The 25,542-nt window shown below is 37.1% G+C and overlaps 1 protein-coding gene across 1 annotated transcript in view; it reads left to right on the top strand.

Annotated features, from left to right (window-relative positions):
* Positions 1-25,542, top strand: part of si:ch73-173p19.2 (V-type proton ATPase 116 kDa subunit a1) — a 40,066-nt gene that overhangs the window by 583 nt on the left and 13,941 nt on the right. The window contains 21 exon segments of the mRNA XM_036557922.1: positions 2,312-2,440; positions 3,074-3,152; positions 3,902-3,999; positions 4,574-4,702; positions 6,185-6,306; positions 7,160-7,301; positions 7,681-7,763; positions 7,968-8,061; positions 9,731-9,943; positions 10,293-10,443; positions 12,910-13,043; positions 13,637-13,797; positions 14,494-14,587; positions 15,285-15,403; positions 15,510-15,717; positions 17,402-17,509; positions 19,907-19,945; positions 22,989-23,147; positions 23,345-23,354; positions 23,421-23,589; positions 24,224-24,292. Of these exon segments, the coding sequence (XP_036413815.1) occupies positions 2,312-2,440; positions 3,074-3,152; positions 3,902-3,999; positions 4,574-4,702; positions 6,185-6,306; positions 7,160-7,301; positions 7,681-7,763; positions 7,968-8,061; positions 9,731-9,943; positions 10,293-10,443; positions 12,910-13,043; positions 13,637-13,797; positions 14,494-14,587; positions 15,285-15,403; positions 15,510-15,717; positions 17,402-17,509; positions 19,907-19,945; positions 22,989-23,147; positions 23,345-23,354; positions 23,421-23,589; positions 24,224-24,292 (2,510 nt within the window).

Raw genomic sequence — 25,542 nt, 5'->3', positions numbered from 1 at the left:
GTCAGACACAGCAGTACCGCTGGAGTTTTTAAACGCCTCAGTGTCACTGCTGGACTAAGAATAGTCCACCAACCAAAAATATCCAGCCAACAGCGTCCTGTGGGCAGCTTCCTGTGACCGCTGATGAAGGACTAGAGGATGACCAACACAAACTGTGCAGCAGCAGATGAGCTGTCGTCTCTGACTTAACATCTACAAGGTGGACTGCCAAGGTAGGAGTGTCTAATAGAGTGGACAGTGAGTGGACACAGTGTTTAAAAACTCCAGCAGCACTGCTCTGTCTGATCCACTCGTACCAGCACAACATACACATATAGTAAGTGGAGCTGATAAAATGGACAATGAGTGTAGAAACAAGGAGGTGGTCATAATGTTGTGCCTGATCGGTGTATATTCCTTAGTGAAATAGAATATCAGAGCACCATTCAAGTGTTACTAATTACTGAGGTGAACTTAAAAACATAAAATCTGAGTGGGAATATACTTCAGTTAGATTTCACTCTTAAGAATTCATAGGGGTGCCAACAATTGTGGCACACATAGATTTAAGAAAAATTAATTCATGACAAGATTTAATTTTTTGTTTCAATCATTATACCTTAAAAAAAGGTTAGATTTTTGCTAATATTTTGAAGTAAAGATCAAAAGGACAAGTAATTAAGAATATTTTTTACAGCTCATTTTGCTCTTGATTACCAGGGACACCAATATTTGTGGAGGGCACTGTAGCTAGCTCAAAGAACATAGCCCCCCTGCAGACCAGGCCCTTATTTTGCGTTTTACTTCACAAACCTGACCAGCTGGTAAGACCTTTCTACCCCACTTCAATGGTGCAGAAAATGGCTTTTCTTCCATGGGTTGTTTTTGAACAACAGAGACAATTGTTTTATCAGCATGCTCACTTACATTCAAGGCTTTACTCAATAAAGAGCCTAAAATAAGGGTGTCGGGTGTTTTACAGGTCTCCCGAATCAGCTCTACCATTCAAGGCTCAAAGCAGTGGGCAGTCGAAACAGCTGTGGGAGACTAAATAAGGATCTTAAATGGTTATTCAACCTTGATTTATACTTTCAAGGAACACATCTATCCAGTCATCAAATGGAATATTTGAGCCTCTTGCTGCAATCACATATCGGGTTCAGAGAGCAAACCGTCAAGAGGCTTGATCTCCACATCTGGCTAGTTAGTCTTCAAACAGTATCTCCCAATGATGCTGACTTGGGCCCCTGTATTAAAAAGCATCTGTGTTTAAACCCCGGTGGCAACACATGAAACTAGGCATTTACGTCCGATCAGCTGAGCTGTGCACGGTACATAAACACTCCTAGACATAATAGCAATACTGTTGGCTTGAACTTTACTATAATCTTTGACTGCTGTGGCTGACAGGCTGCTGAGTGGCATTAACTGTGACTGGTCTACGTTTTGTCAGGGAAGAAAAATGCTTTACCCTTTCTGCTGCCTTACTAGTTGACTTCGTTATCTGCTCTAAAGTTACAATCTGCAACCTGAGAATCAGTGAGGTAAGGTTGAATATCTCAATGGATATTACTACTTTTTAAATGTATATCCTGTTAAATTGTGTAAAGACATACTCCCTATTCCTTTGTGAAGCTAGCAACACAAGTTGCATAAGAGCCTATAATATTCTATACACAACTGCTGTGGTGTTTCTTTATCCTGCTGCTTTGAGTTACTTTAATTCTTGAAAAAGTTCTGTGCGGTGCTACTTTTATATGTGTGACATAATAAGCCCTTTTTAATTCTCTTACTGTAAGATCATCTTTATTGGTGAGCAGAAAAGCTGCAACATCAGTAAATCTTACACTCGATCTGACACATTAAAGGGGACCCATCATGCTCATTTTCAATATTCATATTTTTATTTTTGAGGTCTAGAAAAGATTAACATGTTTTAATGTTCTTAAAACTCATTTTTCTCACACTGTACATCTCTATTCACCATCTGTAGTAAAAGTAATAACATTTACACACAGTAGTAAAATAGAGTGAAAGAGACTGACTGATGCACACAGTTAGAGATGAAATAATAATAATAATAAGAAGAATAATAACTGTAATTATTATTATTACCATATAAATTTGCATATGTGCCACAGCTGAGCTTGTGCTTCTCCTGGTCCAGCGGTGGGGTCAGTATTGACTTCTGGGCCAAAAGCACTCAATCGATTGCTCGCCCAGCAGACAGTTAATAAAGTGATTGACTGAAATGAAAAGTCAGAGCGAGCGGCTGTGTGCAGCAGGAGGAGTACGGTTTTACTCTTTGGAGGTTTTAACTCAATTTTGGCAGGTTAAAGCTGAAGTCTGCAGGATGTTTCGCAGTGAGGAGATGTGTCTGGTGCAGCTTTTCTTCCAGACTGAATCTGCTCACACCTGCATTAACGAGCTCGGCCTGCTGGGACTCGTCCAGTTCAGAGACGTGAGTACACACCTGAGCAGACTTGTTTGATTCATATTTGTGGTTAATGTAGCTCCTTTATCAGTTTCAGTATGTAAAAAAAAAGGTTATTTAAGTGATCATTTGATGAAAAACTAATTTTAACACTTTACTCTCTTTTAACAAATGTAGCCATTCAGCCAAGACATGTTTTGTGTTTGAAGTTTGCTTCTTTAATTTTAGCTCTGGAGCTACGAGGTTCGTGCAGCTATGTAATCATACACCCCACCAATTAACATGGTGCCTCAAACATGTTAGTGTGTCTGGCTTTGTATTTGGCTGTTTCTTATTCGAAGGTTGTACTCCACCTTAAACGCTGCACTGTTGAAGTTGGAATGGAAAGTTTGAATAAGAAGCTGCTTAATGGGAAGCCAACTTAAGCTTTGTGCCTCAAACCATGTGACTTGATTATTTGGTTTCAGTCACAGTAAGACATACTGTTATCTATAAACATGAACCAAATAAGGCTTCCAGGTGGCTGCTATTGTTTTTAGCTATGCTAATGCACTTCAGCCCATTTTTTGACTCCACAGTTCCCAGTATGAGCTGATATGGCAGGAGTTAATGTTAATACTTTGTTTTGTTTTGTTTGAAATGTGAATATTTGTATCTCAGTTGAATCCAGGTGCAGCAGCTTTTCAGAGAAGGTTTGTGAAGGAGGTGAGGAAATGTGAAGAGATGGAACGAATCCTTCGTAAGTCTGATCAGTTCACATCTACACTGCAAACAATACTATCTTGGCATGTTAAGATAAAATATGTAGTGATATGTAAAGTTAATATGTAAAGTCATGTAATGATTTAGGATTTTACCCTTTTCCTGCTGAAAAAAGCAAGTCAGCCCAAAATTCTTTCTTTAGAAATAACTGATTAAGTTAAAACTAACATATTAAACCACTTTAAGCTGGGTTGACAAAGCCATTGCTATGAAATCCCAAGGTGTTGCCAGGTTATTGCTATGGAATCCCATGTGGATGCTAAGGTGTTGCAGTGGTCTCTGAGGGGGGTGTTAAGGGCATTGCTGTGGGATCCCAGGTGGTTGCTAAGGTGTTGCTATGGCATGTTCCCTTTGACATGATCCACCTGTTTTTTTTCCACAGTTAAAATGACAAGTTATTCCACTTATTGGGATTAATACTTTTACATATAGTATTACAGATGTGTTTCTCAGTGCTACAATATTTTAATATGTGCTCCAACACTTGCTACATGCCTAGCACCAGTGGTCAAAAGGTTTACCTGCAGAGCAGATTATAAAGTGATTTTATTAGGTATAATTTCTCAAACAAATGTATCTGCCAAAGGAATAGGATAATTTAGTAGATAAAATAATTAAAAGTAAAAGTAAAAACATCTAAAAATAGGTTGAATAATCTCATAATATTCCTACAGCAATCTCACAATGAGAAATATTCAATATATTCTGGTGCTTTTTATGTTTTAGGATTTCTTGAAGCTGAAATCACTCGGAGCAATATTCCGGTCTCAGCGGTGGTAGACAGTGGGGGGGTCTCTTGCCCACGAGAGCTGCTAGAACTAGAGGTGAGAACACTCTCACGGATTATCCATACCAAAATATAATATTTGACAATATTCTGCTTCTCTGAGTATGCTAATTCAGTGCGTACGTGGAAATAACTCATATATCTGCCCATATGACAGAAACAATAAACTTTCTCACTTATATGAAAAGACTTTGATATTGTATGTAGAAGTTGTTCAAAGGGGGGTTTTCAGTTGTAGTTCTGGTTTCCTAGTTTTTTCCTAGTTTATTTTTCTTAGTGCAGTTGTTTGATATCTCTCGGATTCCTCTTTTGTCATTACAGCAATAATAAAACTCACATTTGCATCCTGCGTCCTTTTTCTTTACAGCAGTACACTAAGACACTGTAGCATTAAAGAAGATTTCCACATATAATTCTCTTTCTCTGGGAGTTTATAAAATTTATATGATCTTTGTGGTTAGAATAATTTTGTCTGTACAGCTGACTAGATTTCTGATTAATTTGTGTAATAATCTGTCAGCAAATCTTGATTGTAAATAGTTTTCCATGTCTGGTGATTGTTTTGTTTGTTCATGTAATGTATTTATTTTGTTTGTTTATGTAAACTACAGTGTAAAATTAAGAAGCTGGAGGAGGAGCTGAAAGAGATCAACGGGAACCATGATGTTTTAAAGCGAAACTTTACTGAACTGCTGGAGATCAGATCTCTGCTCAAGGTCTCCACAGACTTCTTTGAGGAGGTACATGTACACACACTCAAAGCAGATGTGTTAAGACAATGTAGTGTCCATACAGGAAAAATACACCCATTTTTAAAAATATTTGCATAATTAAATGGTTCAGATGTAAACAAAGTCATTCATAGTGGTTTGGTGTGAAACGCTTCATTCTCGAGAAACTTATTGTCAGAATTGTTCACAGACTTGAACAGGAACCATATGTTCACCTTCTAAAAGCTCCCTCACAGAAAGTTATTACATGAAATTATAATATTTATGCTGTCTGATGTCTGAGACATCGTTTAACAGTAGTTTTAAGAAGCTTTGGTGTAAAACATATTTTTAACTCCATTCATTGTGGAGGAAATCTGAGTCACTACAATGAACATATTCACACCAAACCATTCTGAATGACTTTTTTTTACCTCCAACCATTGAATTATAGTTTGAAAAATCTGTGAAATTCCCCTTTGATGTGCTTGTATTTCTCAACAGAATATGTAGAGTTTTAAAGTGAGTTCATGTGGGTGAAGTGTTTAAGGCCCTACAACAGTGGGAAGTTTTTATGAAGATTATAAAATTTCATGTTATCATATCACCTAGAAGAACCAAATCAAACATGTATAAAATGTTGATATTTTTTTTTAAATCAGACTGGGCTCAAATTAACCCCAAAGAATGCCAATGTAAACAAAAGGTGTAGTATGTTGAAAACATATCATCATGTTATGTTTATGCTCACCCAGTTGTCCCCATTAAATTACAAAAAATCATTAAATATATATTAAAAAAATCTCATTTTTTTAAGCTGTGAAACACTGAATAGGGTCAAATTGACCCCAAAGATAATAGTAGGGTTAACTTTTACCGTTACACTGTCTAGCTGATTCCCATTATGTTACAGTTCAACCAGCCAATTAAAAAAACAAATACAGCTATAGTTAACTCATTTCACAGCAGTGGTTAATGACTTTCTCTCTTAATCCAGATTTAGATCAATCCTTGTGTATGTGCACATGAAAGCGTGACTTATGATAACCAATTGTGTGAAACATGAGAAGGAGTCACCAAACAAGGAAAAAGAAATCACACTGCCTAAATTTGTAGAAAGCAAGATGAACAAGCAACAATGTCGCCACTGCCACCAGGGTTAGATCCAACTTATCTTAAAGTTAGCTGAGTAAGAAAGAAATACTGAGTCATGAGACAGATCCCTGGATCAAGAACCCTGAGAAAATCTGTTCAAGCTGTAACTTATTAGAACCCCAAATGAGCATCTGTTCATCAGCGGTCAACAAATTAGCCGTATTCAGACAGTTTGTGGTAGTCATTGTTTTAGTAAGCCTCTAATTTTACAGTATCTCAGCTAGCAAGATGGGGAAAACTCCTGCTTAAGGCCCCCAGAAGACTACAGCCAGGCCTGATTGTTGCAGTGTTAATGGCGCAGTACAGCAGAAAGCACAGTCTTATTCAGTGTGTGTGTGTTTACTGGTGTAACTTTAGGCGGAGTCCCAGTTGTCCTGTTCTGAGCTTCCATCTGAAGATTCTGTCTCTATAGCAGCTTCATCCCGTACCCTCAGCCGCAGGAACAGCAGCATCAGCACCAATGGACCACAGAAACTCGCGTAAACCAACTCTCTCTCAACCCCATTGTCCCACACATATTGACTGGCCACAGAAGCACTGTCAATATGAGAAGAGCTGCAGGCTTTTGGGCCCATAAATCATGAACAGATACAAGCACGTGTACCAATAGACCTGGGGGGATGGGAGGGTGCTTGAGCCCCTGCCCTTTTGTGCTTGTGCCCTCTTTATTGACGTGTATACTAGCTGTGTTTTATATGGCCTCAGTCTTAGCCAGCAACAGAGCTAGGTCACAGATACAACATTACCACAGCTCTGAAAATTCCACCAATGAAACACAATGTATACACACACACACACACACACACACACACACACACACACATATATATATATAAATTTTATATAATAAAATCCTTTAGAATTTATCAGGCTGTTTTTGTTACTGTGCCTTTCAGATTGATATATGTAAATGAAAACTAATCTGATTGGTGCACTGTGTTATAAACAGTAAATTCAAAACAGCTTCTGCTTAAAACGGTTTTGGTTTTCCATAATTTGGGCCCTTTAAGTAAAATTACAGCTGAATTACACACCATAGTGGGTAATGTTACAGTCTTGTATGCTGGAGCTTGAGGTTTAAATCCCTGCTTAGTCAGTAATGCTAGTGTTTTTGCCTTCCTTGGGAAAAAAACTCTTGACTCTGCATTTGATTCCCTCTGAAACATCAGTACACTGTCTGTCTGCATAAGAGTGTCTGCAATATGCTGTAAATTAAGTTTAATTTAAGGCCTGAACAAACAGTTTTCTCTGATTTTTTTCTCTTTTTCTTTTTCCTTGTTTTCTTCTTTTTTCTTCTTGCTTCTGTCTCTCTCCTCTGTTGCTCACTCTCAGGTTTATCGCTGGAGTCATTAAGCAGGATCGATTTCCTGCCTTTGAGAAAGTCCTATGGCGTCTTTTTCATGAAAACTTTATTCTGCGTCATGCAGAAATTCAGGATACTGAGCAGCAGACGGAGGTCAAAGAGAATCTCTCTGTAACTCAACCTATGATATACTTTGCACTTTTCTAATCTGAGAATCTGACATCGTTCTGCTCTTTCAGCAATGCACATTTCTCTGCATCACAGTCAGTATAAAGGCCTGTGTTTATTTATATAGTTTAATAAAGAGCATGTGAACATCGTGGTTGGATAAAAACTAATGAATAATACGTCCATTCACTTTACACCAGCAAGTATTACATCAAGGGTTCAATAATGATAATAATAATAATAATAATAATAATAATAATACACCTTGTTCATAGAACACCTTTCACACAGGCAGCACAAGTGTTACTGTCACAATGTTTCAGTGAAAATATATTCAGGTCCTTTCAACTGAAATCTCTTCAGAAATGTTTTGCTTTTACAGGACAGAAGGATGAAGAAAGATGCGTTTGTTATTTTTGTCCAAGGAGATCAAGTGCAGGGAAAAATAAAAAAAATCTGCAACGGGTGAGTAAAATAAATATCAGAAATGGTGCTGAATAGTTTGTGAATACATCATAATGTTCAGTTGATGTTGCTTTACATCACGGCTGCTGTTCCAGGAAATCAGTTCCAGTTAAATCCTTCATTTGTACATACTGTCTGTTCTATTTCTGCACGTGTTCCATTTGTATGAATACATAAAAGTGTGTTATATTTGTCCCTTTATAGTTTTCGTGCTAATCTGTACCCATGTCCCAACACCCTCCACGCACGAGAGGAGATGAGGCTGAACGTACACGCTCGAATCGAAGACCTGCGAATGGTAAAACAATTTACACACATTTATTGATGATTTAATACTGATCACAGCCTTTGCATATATATTATTTTAATGATCATTTTCACACTTCCAGCTTTTCCACCACCCTCCTTAGTGAGGCTAGCAGAGTTTTTCCATCAAATTTATCAAATTCCCCACCACATGCTTTCATCTGCATGATGTGTGGTGGGGAATTTCATCTGCAAGGGTGATGTATAGTATAAATGCAGATTATTTGTGTGACCAGATGTTAGATATGATATTGTTAATAGAGGAAAGGACCGTTACCAGATTGAGTTCCTAGGTTTATATCTTATCCAAACTCCAGATAAGAAAATAGTATTACAGAAACATCCTAACTAAACAAAAGTTCCTAAATGCTGTTCTAACTTTAAAATAAAGCCCAACAGTGTCTTAACTTCTGTTTCAACCTTCTTATTGAACCATTTGTTATTTTACTGAAAATAATGGGCCTCATTCACCAATATTCTCCTAAGTTTTTTCTTAAATTTGTTCTTGAAGAAGGTCCTAAGAAAAAGTCCATGTCAGATTCATGATGTATTCTCAAACCACAGAATTGTTCGCACCTTTGTGCTCTTGAGTGTGCGCAGATTCAGTTTTTACCTAAGAACTAATACCAAATAAGAAATCATTGGTGCATGTCAGAATCTTTGTGCATAAGTGGGTTTTAGGAAGAAATGTCTTGTAAAAACGGTTGGTGAATGAGGCCCAGTGTTAGTGTTTTTAGAAAACTGTTATGGGCATCACAACAGGCTCAGTAACATTAACAATAACAAGCATAATGGTGTTACATTTGTTCATATTGGAAAACAGTGGTTTTACTTATAAGAGTGATGTTTAATATTGACTCTGTGGTTAAAACAATCACAGTCATTCTTCTCCATTCCCTCTCGTTACCTGTACCTTTTAATGCTAATGAAAATTGGCCAAACAAAATATTACACCTATGGCGGTAAATAAGGAGGAGAGTTGAACATGTGGCTGTTTATTAGAAGAATAACGTTAGCACAGAGCAGGCCCACATTGTCAAACTGCCGGGGGGGCGCACTCACATGATTGTTATCATTGCTTCAAACCTCTAGTTTATCACACTTTAGTTTTGAATTTAAGTAAGTTGTCTAGCTAATGAACTTATTTTTATGTTATTTTGATTACATTTTCACGTTTCAGCTGTGTTGTGTGTGTATCATCTGTTGCTAGGTAACAGATATAACAGTTCAATATCGAGCTCAAATGAGTAGGTTAGAATTTCATAACATGCCCAACATCACTACCCGACCTCCCTAATGCTCTTGAGGTTGAATGCAATAAAATCCTCACACCAATGTTCCAATATCTAGGGTAAAACTTTCCCACAACATTAGAGGCTGTTACTCCAGCAAAGGGGGATAAACTCTTTATTAATACCCTTGATTTTGGAACATACTTGGATTAAATGCTTGGATGTCCACATACTTTTGGCAACATAGTATATGATGCCTTCATAACCCACTTATCTGCTGCAATTTTTATTTGCCCTTGGTCCACCACAGATAATATATCATCACAGAAGCAAATGGATAAAGCAGCAGTTTACAATGTATTGTTCCAGATAAGCAGCTGTAAATGAGTATAACTGATTGTGATTTTTTTTTCTGCTGTGGCTCTGCAGGTTCTGAGGAGAACAGAGGAATTTAAAGTCACAGTTTTAACCAAAACAGCTGCCAGTATTCACCAGTGGGTCACTAAAGTGAAGAAAATGAAAGCCATCTATTACACACTCAACCTGTGTAACATAGATATCACCCAGAAGCTGATAGTCGCGGAGATCTGGTGTCCAGTTTCAGATTTAAACTCTGTCCAGAACGCTCTGATCAAGGGCTCAGTGAGTACAACTGATTATATATAGTCTAATACTCTATATATCTTACATCACTCTCTTATTATTTACATTTATGACAGATTACCTGTAGAGCAGGGCTGCAAGAAGTTGGCCTCTGAGGATGTTTCATTGTAACCTGCCAAAAAGTTACTTTAATAATATGTTTATATTATAGATATCTTATTCAAATCCTATTTTTGAAACATTTAGTAATAAATTATTAGTGTAACAAAACCTTCTGTATATTTATTTATGTATTGTTTTTGGACAAATATTGCACTTAGACCCTCCTAAACAAAAACTTTGGAAACCCTGTGTGTGTGTGTGTGTGTGTGTGTGTGTGTGTGTGTAGGAGCAAAGCGGTTCCACTGTTAGTCCGGTCCTGAATCGGATCCAAACCCAGCAAATTCCCCCAACCTTCAACAGGACCAATGAGTTTACTAAAGGATTCCAGACCATAGTTGATGCTTATGGAGTCAGCAACTACCGTGAGATCAATCCAGGTTTATTTTTTATATTTTTTCATTGGAAGAATCTGTAATAATTCATTTATGGCCCTGTTCACACCTGGCATTAACACACATCTAGGGTGACCGGTTCTAACAATTTGTCCTACCCATCGAGTGGTCCTACTGAGCATGTGCATATCATTTCTATAGCGTAGTAGTATAGCGTTGTGTTTTTAATGTTAATTTTACAGACTCAACTTAATATTATGACTTACTCCCTGATAAAAAGATTACCACTTTACTGTAATGTCTTCTGGGTTTCTGAAACGCTAGAGGACGCTCCCGAGCGAGTCAAAGATGAATGGGTTAAGATGCCGCATTTAAACAAAATCATAGTTTATAAATGCTTAAACATTTTAAAAATGAAATAATACATGAATTTCCTGAACAAAGAACGGCATAAAACATTTTAACACCTCTGTAATATTTTTGAGAGCTTTTGAGTTCGAGCTGTAGGAGTTTGTTGTAAAACGTAATGCTAGTGTCCTGTTGCCCAAATCCTTTGCTGTAGAAAAAAGGACATATACAGGTATGTCTTCTTTGCTTTTTTAGTGAAATACATATTTCTACTTTCTAAAATTAAAAGAAATGCAATATTCAAGTTATTATAAACTATTTTAACTTTTCATTTTTAGCATTTTACAGTCCTGTTTTGGATATAAGAGGAAAATAGGAAGTGGCCAGGCTCCTCATAAACTGGCTCTGACCTGATCTGAAAGGAGCAATACATTTGCCTTATATGAAACAACCACTATGGCAGTGGACTTGGAACTGTATACTGACACCTATCGGCGTGAGTGATAGGGAGGGTTTATACTGCCCCTGGTGTTGTGGAGGGGCAGTCGCCCTCTCCTCAATTATTAGTAGAACGAAAGTCAGCGGCTGCGTTATCAGCGTTGTTCAAAAGTTGTCAGAGGTAAATTACTGGTAACTATAAGGCTTGTTTTGAGATTCTGTGTAGTCAGTAACTGACATGGCTGTTGTCATAAGCAGTTTATGGTTATGGTTTAACTGGTAGAGATATTTCTGACTTCAAATGTAAGTCACTCTCTGTCTTTGCTGTCATTTGCAGTTAAAGTTGATGTTACTGAGAAAGTGTGAGATTGATGGCAACACGACTTAGTGAATTATTTACTCCTCCTAATTAAGACCAAGCATTACATGAATGCTAAGTGCTGCCAAATCTTTTTAGATTTTTTTTAGATTGAATGTGTTCACTCGGTATGTAGCAGGCATATTTGTAGCTTGTATGCTAGCACCAAAATACTGTTGACGCATATTACTTTAAAAAAAATAAATGGTGTAAATTTTTAGTCACGTCAAAAATGCCTGACAACAAATAAGTCCTACCTTTCCAGCAGAAAATAAGCAACTTTTGCATCACTCTGAAGTACTCTGTTCTTCATGAGGGCTTCCAGTTGGAAAATGTGACACCGATGTTTATCCTGGTTCTGCAGCTGACGCTGGTCTCTTATGCTGAATCTCAAACTGCTTTCTACTCCCTATATAGTGCACTGCATTGGTCATGAAACTATAGCTTCTGCACCCAAATAGTGAACTAAATGTTAGTTAGATAGTCATACAGCTTATGGCTAAATATAAATAGTCTTCTGTTGGACATTTATTGTGCTATTTGGGTGTAGAATCCATTATTTCTTGACCTTAAGAGTGCACTACACAGGGAGGAGGGAGCCTTTTAAGATCCAGCCTTAGTTTTAGTAAATAATCAACAACAAATAAAATGAATGATAAATAAAACTTATTTTTATTCATCAAATATTATTGGAGTAATACTGTAGCACTCACCGCTATTAAGAAAGACACTGCTTTCACACAACTCGTGGTGCTTTATTTTCCAGCTGTTGTTGGCCACAGCCACACCGTACATAAGCAGAGTTTTTCTCTAACTGCTCGCTCTCTAACCAGCTCACGTCTCTCACTCTCTCTGTTCACACACACATATACACACACCCCTGGGGCAGTTCCTAGCTCCACCCTCTACAAAAGAGCCCACAGAAAAATGAATCAAGTGCAATAAATGCATGAGAATGCATAACCCAAAACTAACATGCCAAAACATTTCTTGAACACTCTACAATACAGTAAAAATTCATATATATCAAATTTGACTGAAATGCCTATTTCTACTTTTTCCTCTCCTCATCCGTTTGTTTGAGTTGTGTTTGTGCTCCTTGTGATGTAAACATGTAAAACAGCTCATGCATTTATACCAACAAGGACTCACAGCACATTACAAACACAGACAGAGACTGATACTGTAAATGTGGGTGGTGTCCTTCCTCCATATACCAAATCAGATCGTAAGTGGTCACTGGAGACTAATCTGATCCACTTATTTTCAGACAATCCAGTCACTTGAGACAAATGTTAGTACCAGGTGTGAACTTGGCCTATGATTGATTCAGATGGTTAAAATTCTTAATGTGTATTATGTTTCAGCGCCCTACACCATAATAACCTTCCCCTTCCTGTTTGCGGTGATGTTTGGAGATTGTGGACATGGGCTTATTCTGACACTGCTGGCAATTTGGGTGATAAAGCAGCAGGAGCAGCTGAGCCGGTGGAAGAGTGAGGTACAGAAGGTGTTCAGAAGATTATTGTAGGGTATAAAAAACAGCCCATTATTATTTATCATTCATCACTTGCAGTAAACATCATCTCAAACTTAAAGTTTCCCAATGCAGGTTTTGTCCACTGGGTGGTGACAGTGAACACTTTAACCTCAGGGTCAACAAAAATCAAATGGTCTGTTTTCATTTTCAGGAACTCCTTAGTTCATCTAGCGTCTATTAGCATAGCAACTAAAGTTTGTCAGACTCTTCTATTGCATCACTGTGGTCTAAAATAAAATGCTAAAGCTCAAAGTTAGAGTTGTAAGTAACAGTAAAGCAGTTCAAGAGCTGAATGAAATTAACACCAAAAAGTGCATTAGGAACTAAACGTTAATGACAAAAATAAAACTGAGGAAAAAGAAGGTCAATTAAAAGTTAGCATTTGAAAATACTCAGGAAAGCACAAATCTATCAAACCTTTTCTGAGAGACTTGGAACTGAGTAAATGGAACTGTGCATTTATGATCTGTTCTGCTGGTGCGAGTGTTTACTGGTGTTGTTTTTTTACAGCTTTGGGCTCTGATTCTGCAGTAAAACTTTTTATTTTCCTCCAGTTTGTGGATGTTCTGGTTGGTGGACGCTTCATCATCCTGCTGATGGGCCTGTTCTCCATTTACACTGGCCTGATCTATAACGACTGTTTCTCCAAATCTTTCCGCATTTGTCGCTCGTCGTGGAGTGTCCGGCACATGTTCCAGCCCAGTGGACCCTGGAGGTCAGCACAAACACACACACATGCTCATACAACTAATACACTGAGAGCAAAAAGAGAAAAATAGGCTGTAAAAACACATTTGAAGATACAATTTGATCAATCCATTTAAATAATATTCATAAAGTGTGTTTTTATTTTTTTGAACCCAATAACATTCTCAGCTATTTTTAAAGATATGAATGAAAAGTGGTGTAAAGTTTGTATTGTTTATATTTACTATTATCTACTGTGTAAATAGTTTCTCCACTTACATTTGTGTATTCAGTGCACTATTAAACATAATTTTGAATGGTCCAAAAATAATTAGGGATGCATCGAAGCAGAGCAACAGTGAATATTTTGGCCATATGGAACTATTTCACGGTTTCTATGATGAACATTAGATACAAGATTTATAATCTCTGTTCATACATAACATTAAGACACTGAAGAACTTCTCCACTACAGGTTTGATAGCACCTGACAACACAACTTGATACGCAGAATACAGCAAAACAACAGAAGCAGAAAGGAATGTCCCTGTGAGCACGGCAACACCATCTGTACTGTTTATGAAAGCATTCATAAACTACAAAGAAATAACAAAGAATAACTAAAAATAATGGAGTTTATTGACCTGGATAACCAACTGTTCTCTGTTGTTGAGTACTGTCTATCTTTTATATCTACGTCTAATTAATTTGTGCTTTTTTACAGCAATAAAACTCTGCATGCTTTTGGTCATCTCCATCTGGACCCTGAGGTCCCTGGAGTTTACTCTGGCTCTCCGTACATGTTCGGCATTGACCCGGTCAGTTTACACTCCACTACAACACAAACTCACCTGATAAATAAAACTACGTTATATTGCTTTTGTATTGAATTATTCAGTAGTGTAATGTTGTAGTTCAATATTCTGTCCTCAGCACATTTATATGTTTGATTCTGATTTCTTTACAGCCAAACTGGACTTTTTTTTTTTATTAAGCTGTCACTGTGTGGGGTAAATGAACACATGTAGCACACTAACACATTTTCACAACTTTAGTCCTGTCACAATAATTAACAATATTAACTCTTTAATGAGCCAAAGTGATATTGTGAATTCTTAAATGGTCAATGATTTGCCAATTTAAATAACATGATTATAATAAAGAGCTCCATGTAAAGCTGTGATGTTTCGGTTCAGATTCAGGTGTAGCAGTAGCTTTCAAATACAGCACGGTTGCTCTTTCCTGCTCTTAAATACCTTCTAAACCTGCAACACAGATCTGGCAAAATAAAAACAATAAATAATAAACCAGATGACTGTGTGTTTAGAGCAATCGTTCACCCTGTTGTACACAGTTACAGGAAAGCAGCTTTTTGACCCACATAGAGCTGGACCACTTGCTGTGTTGCTGTTTTGCTGTGTGCCCACTAGATGGAGATACTCCAGTCAAATTTGCCTTGTTCCATATAACTTCATTATTTCTGTTTTACCAGTGTATTTTTATTTTCATTTACAGGTGTGGAATATAGCGTCGAATAAGCTTTCCTTCCTGAATTCATATAAGATGAAGATGTCTGTGATTTTGGGGGTCAGTCATATGCTCTTTGGGATGGCCCTCAGTTTGGTGAACTACTTGTATGTTTTCATTTCAGTTATTATGAATAATGTTGTGTTAAACTGGTGAAGTTTTACAATTGAGAGATTTTTAAAGTAATTCACTGTTACTTTGTTTCTTTTAAAGGCATTTCAGAAATGTCCAGAATGTCCTGCTGCGGTTTGTCCCAGAGCTGGTCTTCATGCTTTCTCTTTTCGGATACCTGCTCTTCCTCATCCTCTTTAAATGGACTGTCCGGCTGCGGGCAGAAACAGCTCCCAGCATCCTCCTGATCTTCATTAATATGATGCTCTTCAGCTACCAAACCGATGATAAATTCCTATACAACGGACAGGTTTTACTCCCTTCATACTATACACTAAGTATAAACTATTAGTTCATTTATACATCAGATCATATACTAATTATTATTACACTGTTAGTTTATTTACATGTCCAGTAAAGCACTTATTATTATTATTATTATTATTACACTGTTAGTTCCAGTAAAGCACTTATTATCATTATTATTATTATTACACTATTAGTTCACTTATAAATTAGGTAATATGTGGATTATTGTTACCATTAATAGGGCTGTCACGATTATGAAATTTTAGCTGATGCTAAATTGTCATTTGAATAGTTATGATTAACAATTTATTTGTTTTTTCTTGTTCATTGTTTGCAACTATTAAAACTAAGGATGCATCGTTACCATTTTTTCAGACCAAGTACGAGTACATATTTTATAGTAGTCGCCGATACCAAACTGAGTAACCTGTGCGATTTTAGAAATCTTGTTTTTTGGTGAGCCACACTGTACATTCGAATAGTCCATCATGTACAAACAAAGCCTGTGGTTTATATGCTCAGACTGTGTGAACAGGTTCTGTCTGATTGACATGCTATGCGAAACACAGCTCTTACAGAAAGATGGCTCTGTCTATGAACAATTTCAAGTATAGCTTTTTCATTCAAAATAACATGCTGCGCACCAAGTACTGAGCAAAGAGAATCTGAGGAGCGTTGCTAACACTGAGCACTGAAGCTAAAAGCAGGCAGTGATATACACGGTAGGACAGTACGGTCTGTCTACAGCCTATTTTACAAAAAATCACTGTATTAACACGTCACTCAGTCAAACAGAGTAAAGTTTGGCTTATACAGACTTTGGAAGCAAATGTTGACTTGTTTCTGCCTCCATGTCTCCATCTATATTCTCTGTGTGAACAGAGCCACCTTCACTGAATTGGTTCATTAGCGCAGCAGTGTACGCTCAGCTTATGTCACACCGTATCGGTGGGTATCAGAATGTTGGTATCAGTGAATTTTTAGGAGTATGAGTACTCACAAATACATGAGCAGGGAATCGGCCTAATACTTGATACCAGTATCAGTATTGATACATCCCTAATTACAGTTCAAGCCTAAAGGGTCCATATTAGCTAATTAGCCACCTTAGCTAGGTTTACTTATTAGCTAATGCTGACTGTGCTGTCAAAAATTGTCTACAGTTATACAGGATTATGTGTATGCAGGATTATATGAGTTAAGCAAAGCAACACATTCTTTGCAAGAGTGAAAATATAAGTATTCATTCTGTTAGCATACATGCTAAAGCAGTTAAATAAACAAACATTACTGATGGCTGCCCTCTAAACATGTTAAAGCAGCAAATTAGAAGTTGTTTTTCGTTTTCATATGTCCAGTGATGTCTCATTTACTGCTTTCTTTTATGTACATTTGTTTGCCTCAACCCAACACACCCAATTCACATTTTTTTTGTTGCAGCATAATATGAGATCTATTGACTGTGGGAGATGATTGCAGTCAGTTTAAATAACTGCGATCATGACAAACAATTGATTAGATGATTAGACGATTCTGTAATAACTGTAACAGGCCTAACTCCTAGTTAAGTTATAAATCAAATAATAAACTTTTATTAAAGTATTATTCATTAATAAATCATATAATACACTACTTATTGTTACACTATTAATTTATTAATAAGTAAAACTGTGTCTGTTTTCCAGAAAGCGCTCCAGATGTTTCTAGTTCTCCAGGCTATCCTCATGGTTCCAGTGATGCTGCTGATAAAACCGCTGCTCATTTACAGACACAGAGTTGAACTCCAGCAGCAGGTGCGCTGAAGTGTGTGCATGACAGGTTGTGAAAAACTTGCTAGAAAAGTCTCAGTGGTGATGTTGTACCATCTCAAAATACTGTTAGCCACATGAGAGAAAAATATTGATTCAGATATTGTCCATCCACAAAAAAATTGAAGTACAACCCCAATTCCAAAAATGTTGAAACGCTAAATGTAAATAAATGTAAATAAAAACAGAATGCAATGATTTACAAATGAAATGAACCTTTTAGTCAACTGTGTCTGAACACATCGGAATTAGACTTCCACATTTAACCCATCCGTGCAGTCAAACACCACATACACACTAGTGAACACACGCACACTGGGGGGCGATGGGCAGCCCTATCCACAGCACCCAGGGAGCAGTTGGGGGTTAGGTGCCTTGCTCAAGGGCACTTCAGTCACGTACTGTCAGCTGGGGGGATCGAACCGGCGACCTTCCGGTCACAAGGCTGGTTCCCTAACCTCCAGCCCACGACTGCCCCAGTCTCATAGACTCATTTTTTATTTACAATGGAACATAGAACACATATCAGATGTTAAAAGTGAGACATTTAACCATTTCATGAAAAAACATTAACTCATTTAGAACTTGATGGCAGCAGTGTATCTCAAAAAATTTAGGACAGGGCAACAAAATGCTGGAAAAGTAAGTGGCACTAATAAAAACAGCTGGAGAAGCAATTTGCAACTAAATCTCATGACTGGGTATAAAAAGACCATTTTAGAGAGTCTCTCAGAAGCAAAGATGGGCAGAGGTTCACCAATCTGTGAAAAACTGCATCTAAAAATTATGGAACAATTTCAGAAAAATGTTCCTCAACATAAAATTGTGAAGACTTTGGATATTCCATCTACATCTACAGTGATTCAGAGAATCTGGAGAAATCCCTGCACACAAGGGACAAGGCCGACAGACAATATTGGATGCTTGTGATATTCGGGCCCTCACGCGGCACTGCATTATAAACAGACATGATTCTGTACTGGAAGTGACTGCATGGGCTCAGGAACACTTCCAGAAAGTGTTGTCTGTGAACACAGTTTGGCGTGTAATCCACAAATGCAAGTTAAAGCTGTATCATGCAAAGAAGAAGCCATATGTCAACACAATCCAGAAACGCTGCCGTCTTCTCTGGGCCAAAGCTCATTTAAAATGGACTGAGGCAAAATAGAAAACTGTTCTGTGGTCAGATTAATCAAAATTTGAAATTCTTTTTGGAAACTACAGACGCCGTGTCCAGCACACTTAAGAGGAGAGGGACCATTCAGCTTGTTATCAGCGTACAGTTCAAAAGCCTGCATTAGTGCCTATGGCATGGGCAGCTTACACATCTGGAAAGGCACTATCAATGCTGAACAGTATTTTAGAACAACATATCGCTGTTGTCGGAAGAAAACCTCCAAAATCTCCAAAATGGTAACTTTACAGGAAAAGGAAAATATCTACTTTACTTTTAATGTAAGTCAGTGGGAGCAAAGTTATTTTGGGCCGTTTCTTTTGGTCCATTCATCATGAAATTAACACACAATGTAATGGGTAACAGGTATTTTCAAATTATGTCAAAGACTGAAAAACAACAAAAGTGGAAATACGAGGTTTTCTTCCGACAGCAGAGATATGCTCCCATCCAGGCTCTTTCAGGGAAGACCTTGCATATTTCAGCAAGACAATGCTGAACCACATACTGCATCCATCACAACAGTATGGCTTCACAGAAGAAGAGTCCGGGTGCTGAACTGGCCTGCCTGCAGTCCAGACCTTTCACCAGTAGAAAACATTTGGCATCATGAAATGAAAAAGACCCAGGACTGTTGAGCAGCTAGAATCCTACATCAAGCACCAATGGGACAACATTCCTCTCCCAAAACTTCAGCATATGCTTTCTCAGTTCCCAGACATTTACAGACTGTTGAAGAGGGGGTGCTACACAATGGTAGACATGGCCCTGTCCCAACTTTTTTGAGATGTGTTGCTGCCATCAAGTTCTAAATAAATTAATATTTTTTTATGAAATGGTAAAATGTCTCACTTGCAGCATCTGATATGTGTTCTATGTTCTATTGTGAATAAAATATGGGTCTATGAGATTTGCAAATCATTGCATTCTGTTTTTATTTACATTTATTTACATTTTACACAGCATTTCAACTTTTTTGGAATTGCAGTTGCAGTTAAACTGGAAGACGGTAATGTGTTGATTCTGTTTAAATAAAGTAGGTCAAAAGCTGTTTGTTTCAGTGTGTGAGTCATCATAGTCACTCCTTTTCAGTTCAGCCACTTCTGAGGAATAGTGTTAATGAATGGAAATCATGTGAAGATTCCGTTGAGGCAGATTTTACCAGTAGGCGTGTAACATGTTTTAATGTATTCTGCCACTTCCTGCAGGCCGCCGCACCTAATAAGAAGGGGAATCAGCCTAATGAGGTACGCCAGTTTCTTCATAACTCAGTGAAAAACATCTTTCCCAGACATTTTGTTGTTCCACCTGGATGACACCAAACCAGTTTAACTGCATCACAGCTGCTTCCCGCCTGCTTTAAAAAACATGCCACTTCCGGACTTTTTGAATAAACTGACACGAAACTGAATAAAGAATGAGCTTTAGCCTCTTAAACTGCCGCCTTATTATTCAGGCATTTGATGATAAGACCTGTTGTTGTGTAACAGCTATGAATTATTCATTAACAGTTATGAAAGTAATGCATAATGTTGCATAGTTATGAAAGATAACTTAAGTGCAGAGTCATAAAAAGTTTGAGAGTTTATGAAGTTAGAGTTTTCCAGAGAACCGTTTTCTTTTTCTTTCTTTCTTTCTTTCTTTCTTTCTTTCTTTCTTTCTTTCTTTCTTTCTCTTTCTTACTTTCTTTTTCTTTCTTTCTTTCTTTCTTTATTTATTTCTTTCTTTCTTCACATACATAATGCTCAGTTGCTCAGTGTGTATTTTTCCTAAAGATTTGAAGAGCCTAAAAAGAAATAATTAGCGCCACTATCATCAGTCATTATATGACAAGAATGAATTTTCAGAATCTGAAACTGTGAGATGTAACCCAAAATACTGGATGTTTTAGCATCTCTGTGTTCTTAAGCGTGTTTTTAAAGATATCAGGTTGGATTTGGGTTTGTGCCGAGTTAAATTCTGAAATCAGACTCCTTTCATGACATTTTAGGCAATGTCATGATATTTTATTGCTGTCGTGAAAAATTATGTCACAATACGCTTCTCTGAGCATATTGTGAAAGTCATCAGTACTTAAAGAAAACTAATTAACTCCATGTTTTATTACAAAGTGAGTACAGCCTGTTTAATTAGATTTAGTGCAGCATAGTTTGTAAAACACTAAATAAAAATGACTGTAGTAGGCTTATTATTATTATTATTATTAGTAGTAGTAGTAGTAGTAGTAGTAGTATTTTTGTTGGTGTTGTTGTTATATATTTTTTTAAATATGGCACTTCGGGTTCTATTTTGTCTTTTCCAAATTTTAGAAAAGCTAAATATTGTGATATATATCGTATGTTGTGAAAATGTCTTGTGTATCGTGGTAATATTTTTGCAATGTCTTCAACCCTTATTTTCAGGGATTCAGTTGAGCTAAGAAGTCAAACATTCATTGGATTAAGCTGAAGCCCAAACAGGAACAGAATTCTGTACAACGTGCACTATACTACACTGTTCTTTGCTATACTTTATTTTAGGGTTTCCACAGAAAAGTCCTATAAACACATATAATAGATAATGTAATGTCATAAAATGTCTGATGTCTTATTTCTTACAATTAGACGTATTAAGGTTAAGAATGGCCAGGTATATTTTAATGGATCAGGTCTCAACTAAAATAAGCCTGATCTAGTTACAATCCTTTGTTTCTGTTTTACGCTTTGAAAATAAACTCTACCTGATCAAAAACTAAACTATTACAGGAACGTTCTGCCTTACCCAGTGACCTAGTTGTGGTTTAAACTGGTATAAGCAGAAACAGAGCATTGAAAACCAAGTGAACAGAGCAGCTACTTCACACGCATTAGTGCAAAAATAAAATCATAGTGTATTCATCTCACTATATAATGATTTTTTCACATAATAATAAATCCAACCTCATTTCCAAAAAAGTTGGGACGCTTTGCAGAATGTAAATAAAAATAGAATGCAGTGATGTGCAAATCATTTAAACCATATTTTAAACGGAAATACTGAGAAATTTTATTGTTTTTTGCCAACAACATGTCCCAGAAAAGTTGTGACGGGGCATGTTTACTACTGTGTTTCATCACCTTTTCTTTTAACAACAATCTGTAAGCGTTTGGGAACTGATGAGACCAATTGCTGTAATTGCTGTTTTGAAAGTAAAATGTTTTCCCATTCTTGTTTGATACAATATTTCAGCTGCTCAACAGTTCTGGGTCTCCTTTGTCGTATTTTTCATTTCATAACGCACTAAATGTTTTCAGTGTGGCCAAGGAATCTCCAAAAAGCTGGGAAATTGCAGACTTTAGTTTGGTCCTGGAGTCAGAATGTCTTCAAACTACAATAAGACACCACCTACATAAACCACAAGCTGTTTGGGAGGGTTGCTCAAAGAAAGCCTCTGCTATCAAGGACCAATTCGAGACACTCAAGCACCACAGTTTGTCAGACGTTACTGGAACTTTCAGTGGGATTTTGTTTAGTGGTCAGATGAGTCCAAAATAGAGCTTTTTGGATGCACCTTATGGACCCGGCTTGTAACTCACTCACTCACATACTCACTGACATACTCACTCACTCACGTTTAACAAGGTTGTCCACAATGGGGAGCTACTGCCACTCTAGGGAGAATTCCCTAGAGAGTAAGAAAGAATGGAAGAATATATGCGAATTTGTTTCTAATGCACTATATAAAAGGAATGGAGACCATCTGGGACAACAGCATGCAAAGAAACAAAAATACATATATGAACAAAAATTTGAGGGGCTATGTAATTGTATTACTGAAATAATTGTCCTAATGTCGATTTGGATGTAAATACCCTCATATTAAAGCTGAAAGTCTCCAAATATTCATGGACCTAATGCTATACTAAACTATTACTCAAAACTTTATTATAATACCACACTGTACTACACAGCCCTGTATTATATTGTCCTACATGATATTCCTCTGCTACACTGTACTGTGTGGTGGTCCACACAATTAAATTGGACAGCAGTGATAAAAAGCTGTTATTTTACCACACTCTGCAGTATACTGTACACTCCACTACACTGCTGTACTATGCTACACTATATTGTGCTGTACTGTGCTGTAATATGCTACAAAATTACACCACGCTGTTCTGTACTACACTGTTTTATGCTATTTTATTATATATTACACTCTAATGAAAGCTTACTGAAAACCAGACAGGTATTTCAGCATTTGATCGGCTTTTCCCCTCAAACTGCATTTCCTTTCGTATCCTTTTAGATGTCGGTGAAATCATCATCTAGTATAATAGTCAGTGTAGTTACTTTAAAATAAAATATTCCTTTTTTCTTCAGTTTAGCATGGGTGATATTTTTGCATATCAGGCCATCCACACTATCGAGCACTGTCTGGGCTGCATCTCCAACACGGCCTCTTACCTGCGACCTTGCACATACAGCTGAGTCCCCCACTGTGTGATGGCTTAGCCATGCAGTTAGCACCATGTGAATTGGTGTACATAAGTTACTTGTTTGCTACATTAGTCTCATAGTTTGAACTATGTATAACTCGACATGGTTTGAGGCACAAAGCTGAAGTTGGCTTCCTGTTCTCCAGCTTCTTATTTGAATTTTATGTTCCACTTTAAATGGTGCTGGAGTTACATTCTGGCATCTTTATGAAGAGTTGCCTTAGAACTTTCTGTTCTAGATGCATCTGTATTTGTGTTTGTGCAGAGTTGTCGGAGGTGTTATGGCAGATGCTACTGCGGGGGGCTCTGAGATGCCCTCCCGGTTTTGGCTCATTGCTGCTGGCGTTGGTGTTTTCCTGTTTTGCTCTGCTGACATTTGTGTTGTTTGTCATGGAGGGGCTTTCTGCATTCCTGCATGCTTTGCACCTGTACTGGTAAAAATAAATGAACTGTGCCTCTTTAGTGTAGTGATATTCATACAAACTGCCTTATTTCATTAAGGAAATTAGATTATCTCCTGGATGTCATGTAGGAGAGAGCAGGGCACAACATATTTGGCTTTTAGTTAATAATTTTAATAAGAATAATAAGTATTGGAGCAAGACTGATTTTTTTGTACAAGCAACCTACTCTGCTACAAATCTCCTACTGTTTGTGAACAGTTCACTTAAAAAAAGTTGCAGGAGTGCTAATTTTGTAACTCACATCATGAATTACTGAGAGGGGAGAACAGTCACTAAAAAGTCTGATAAATGAATTTAAAACACATGTAATGCAATACAAATCTATGTTGCTTGAACTAAAGCTTCACAAGCTAAACCCATAAAAATGTATTCATCAAAATAAATATGATTAGCGAAAAGACTATAACATATTTTATTGACAGATGAGATTTACCTACAGATAATATCTGTAGTACATGAATCTGTGCATAAAAAATATGTGCATGCAGAGAGATGAGTTCTCCAGTTGTTTACTTTGGGGGTCTTAGTTGTAACAGTGTGTTAAACTATCCCTGCACATAACGTTACAGTGACCATTCTATTATCTGTGTTGTGTCTTTTTCAGGATTGAATTTCAGAACAAGTTTTACCAGGGAGCTGGATTCAAGTTCACTCCGTTATCATTCACCAGCCTGTGAAAAACACAGCCATGACACATGATCCAGAAGACAGCAGTGAGTAAAAGATATTTTACTACACTGACTCTTTTTTTATTAGGGCAGCAGTGAGTCAAACCGCAGACCCCCACACAGCAGCATCTGGCATGAAGCCTCTGACTGCTCTGCACTCTTTTTATTATACATTATTTTTTATACGTTATGGACTCCTGTGCACTGCTGGTTTTACCCTTTGGAATCTGTATCCATAAAGCAACATAGACGTCCTAATGACTGTTTGATTCCTCCAATAAAAGAAACTTTGTTCAAAAAGCAGATTTTATTTGCTCAAACAAGGCCCAGTCACTCAATCAATTAAAACAAAAACAAACCTCCTCACCTCTGAAACAAACATCAGCTCTGACACAAACCTCATCAGCTCCGAAACAAAACAAGGCCATGCCAGCTTATTGATTGTAGTTAAGTCCGCTACAGCTTTAGCACAATGGATGAATGCATCTGAATTTCAGAATGATGTCTAAATGTTTTTACATTTTAACAGAAAACTCAGTGCTTTCACTACTCTTCATACAAATAGTTCAAATTTACATTGAAGACTGCAGGAGGTTGTGCTTATATTATGAATTTCCACTTAATTCATTATTATTATTATTATTATTATTATTATTGTTGTTGTTGTTGTTGCTGTTTTCTGAATTTTTATTAATAAAGCTTCGTTTGTACTTCCAAACTGCAGCTTTCAAGGTGTGGTTTTATTTCTGTGCTGGTTCAAGACTTAAACAGAGTAAACAGAGAGAATTATGTGCAGAGGTTTTTTAAATGAAGCTAGAAATAAATCTAGAAATAAAAGGTCACCTTTTGTACTTTCACATCATGTTTATCTTTTCATCAATAATCCATGTAGTTTAAATACTTTGCTGTTTTTTGTGTTTAATTTCATTCTGCTGTTGGTTCAGCTCCTGGACTGCTTTACTGTTCCTCACTCTGCTCTCTTTGAAGCTCTGTCTTTAACTTCTGTGTTTCTTAAAGAATCCCCATCTACTACACATATCAGCCCAAGGCTTCATACGGTTACCCATGTAGTAGAAATATGCTCACTTTAAACATTATATCATATTAATTAAGCAGCTGTGAAGTATTTCCTACTACAGTGATGCGTTTCTAGCTAGAAAGCAACTGTAGAAGAATCAGTTTGAATTGATTCATGTTCACTTAGTGAATATGCCTCTGACTAGTGGATCAGATCTGAGAGGTATTTTAATGAAAC

This window comes from Colossoma macropomum, unplaced genomic scaffold, assembly GCF_904425465.1.
Source record: "Colossoma macropomum unplaced genomic scaffold, Colossoma_macropomum, whole genome shotgun sequence".
Classification (NCBI taxonomy): Eukaryota; Metazoa; Chordata; class Actinopteri; order Characiformes; family Serrasalmidae; genus Colossoma; species Colossoma macropomum.
The sequence above is the reverse complement of the archived record's forward strand: the minus strand, read 5'-3'. Positions and strand labels throughout refer to the sequence as shown.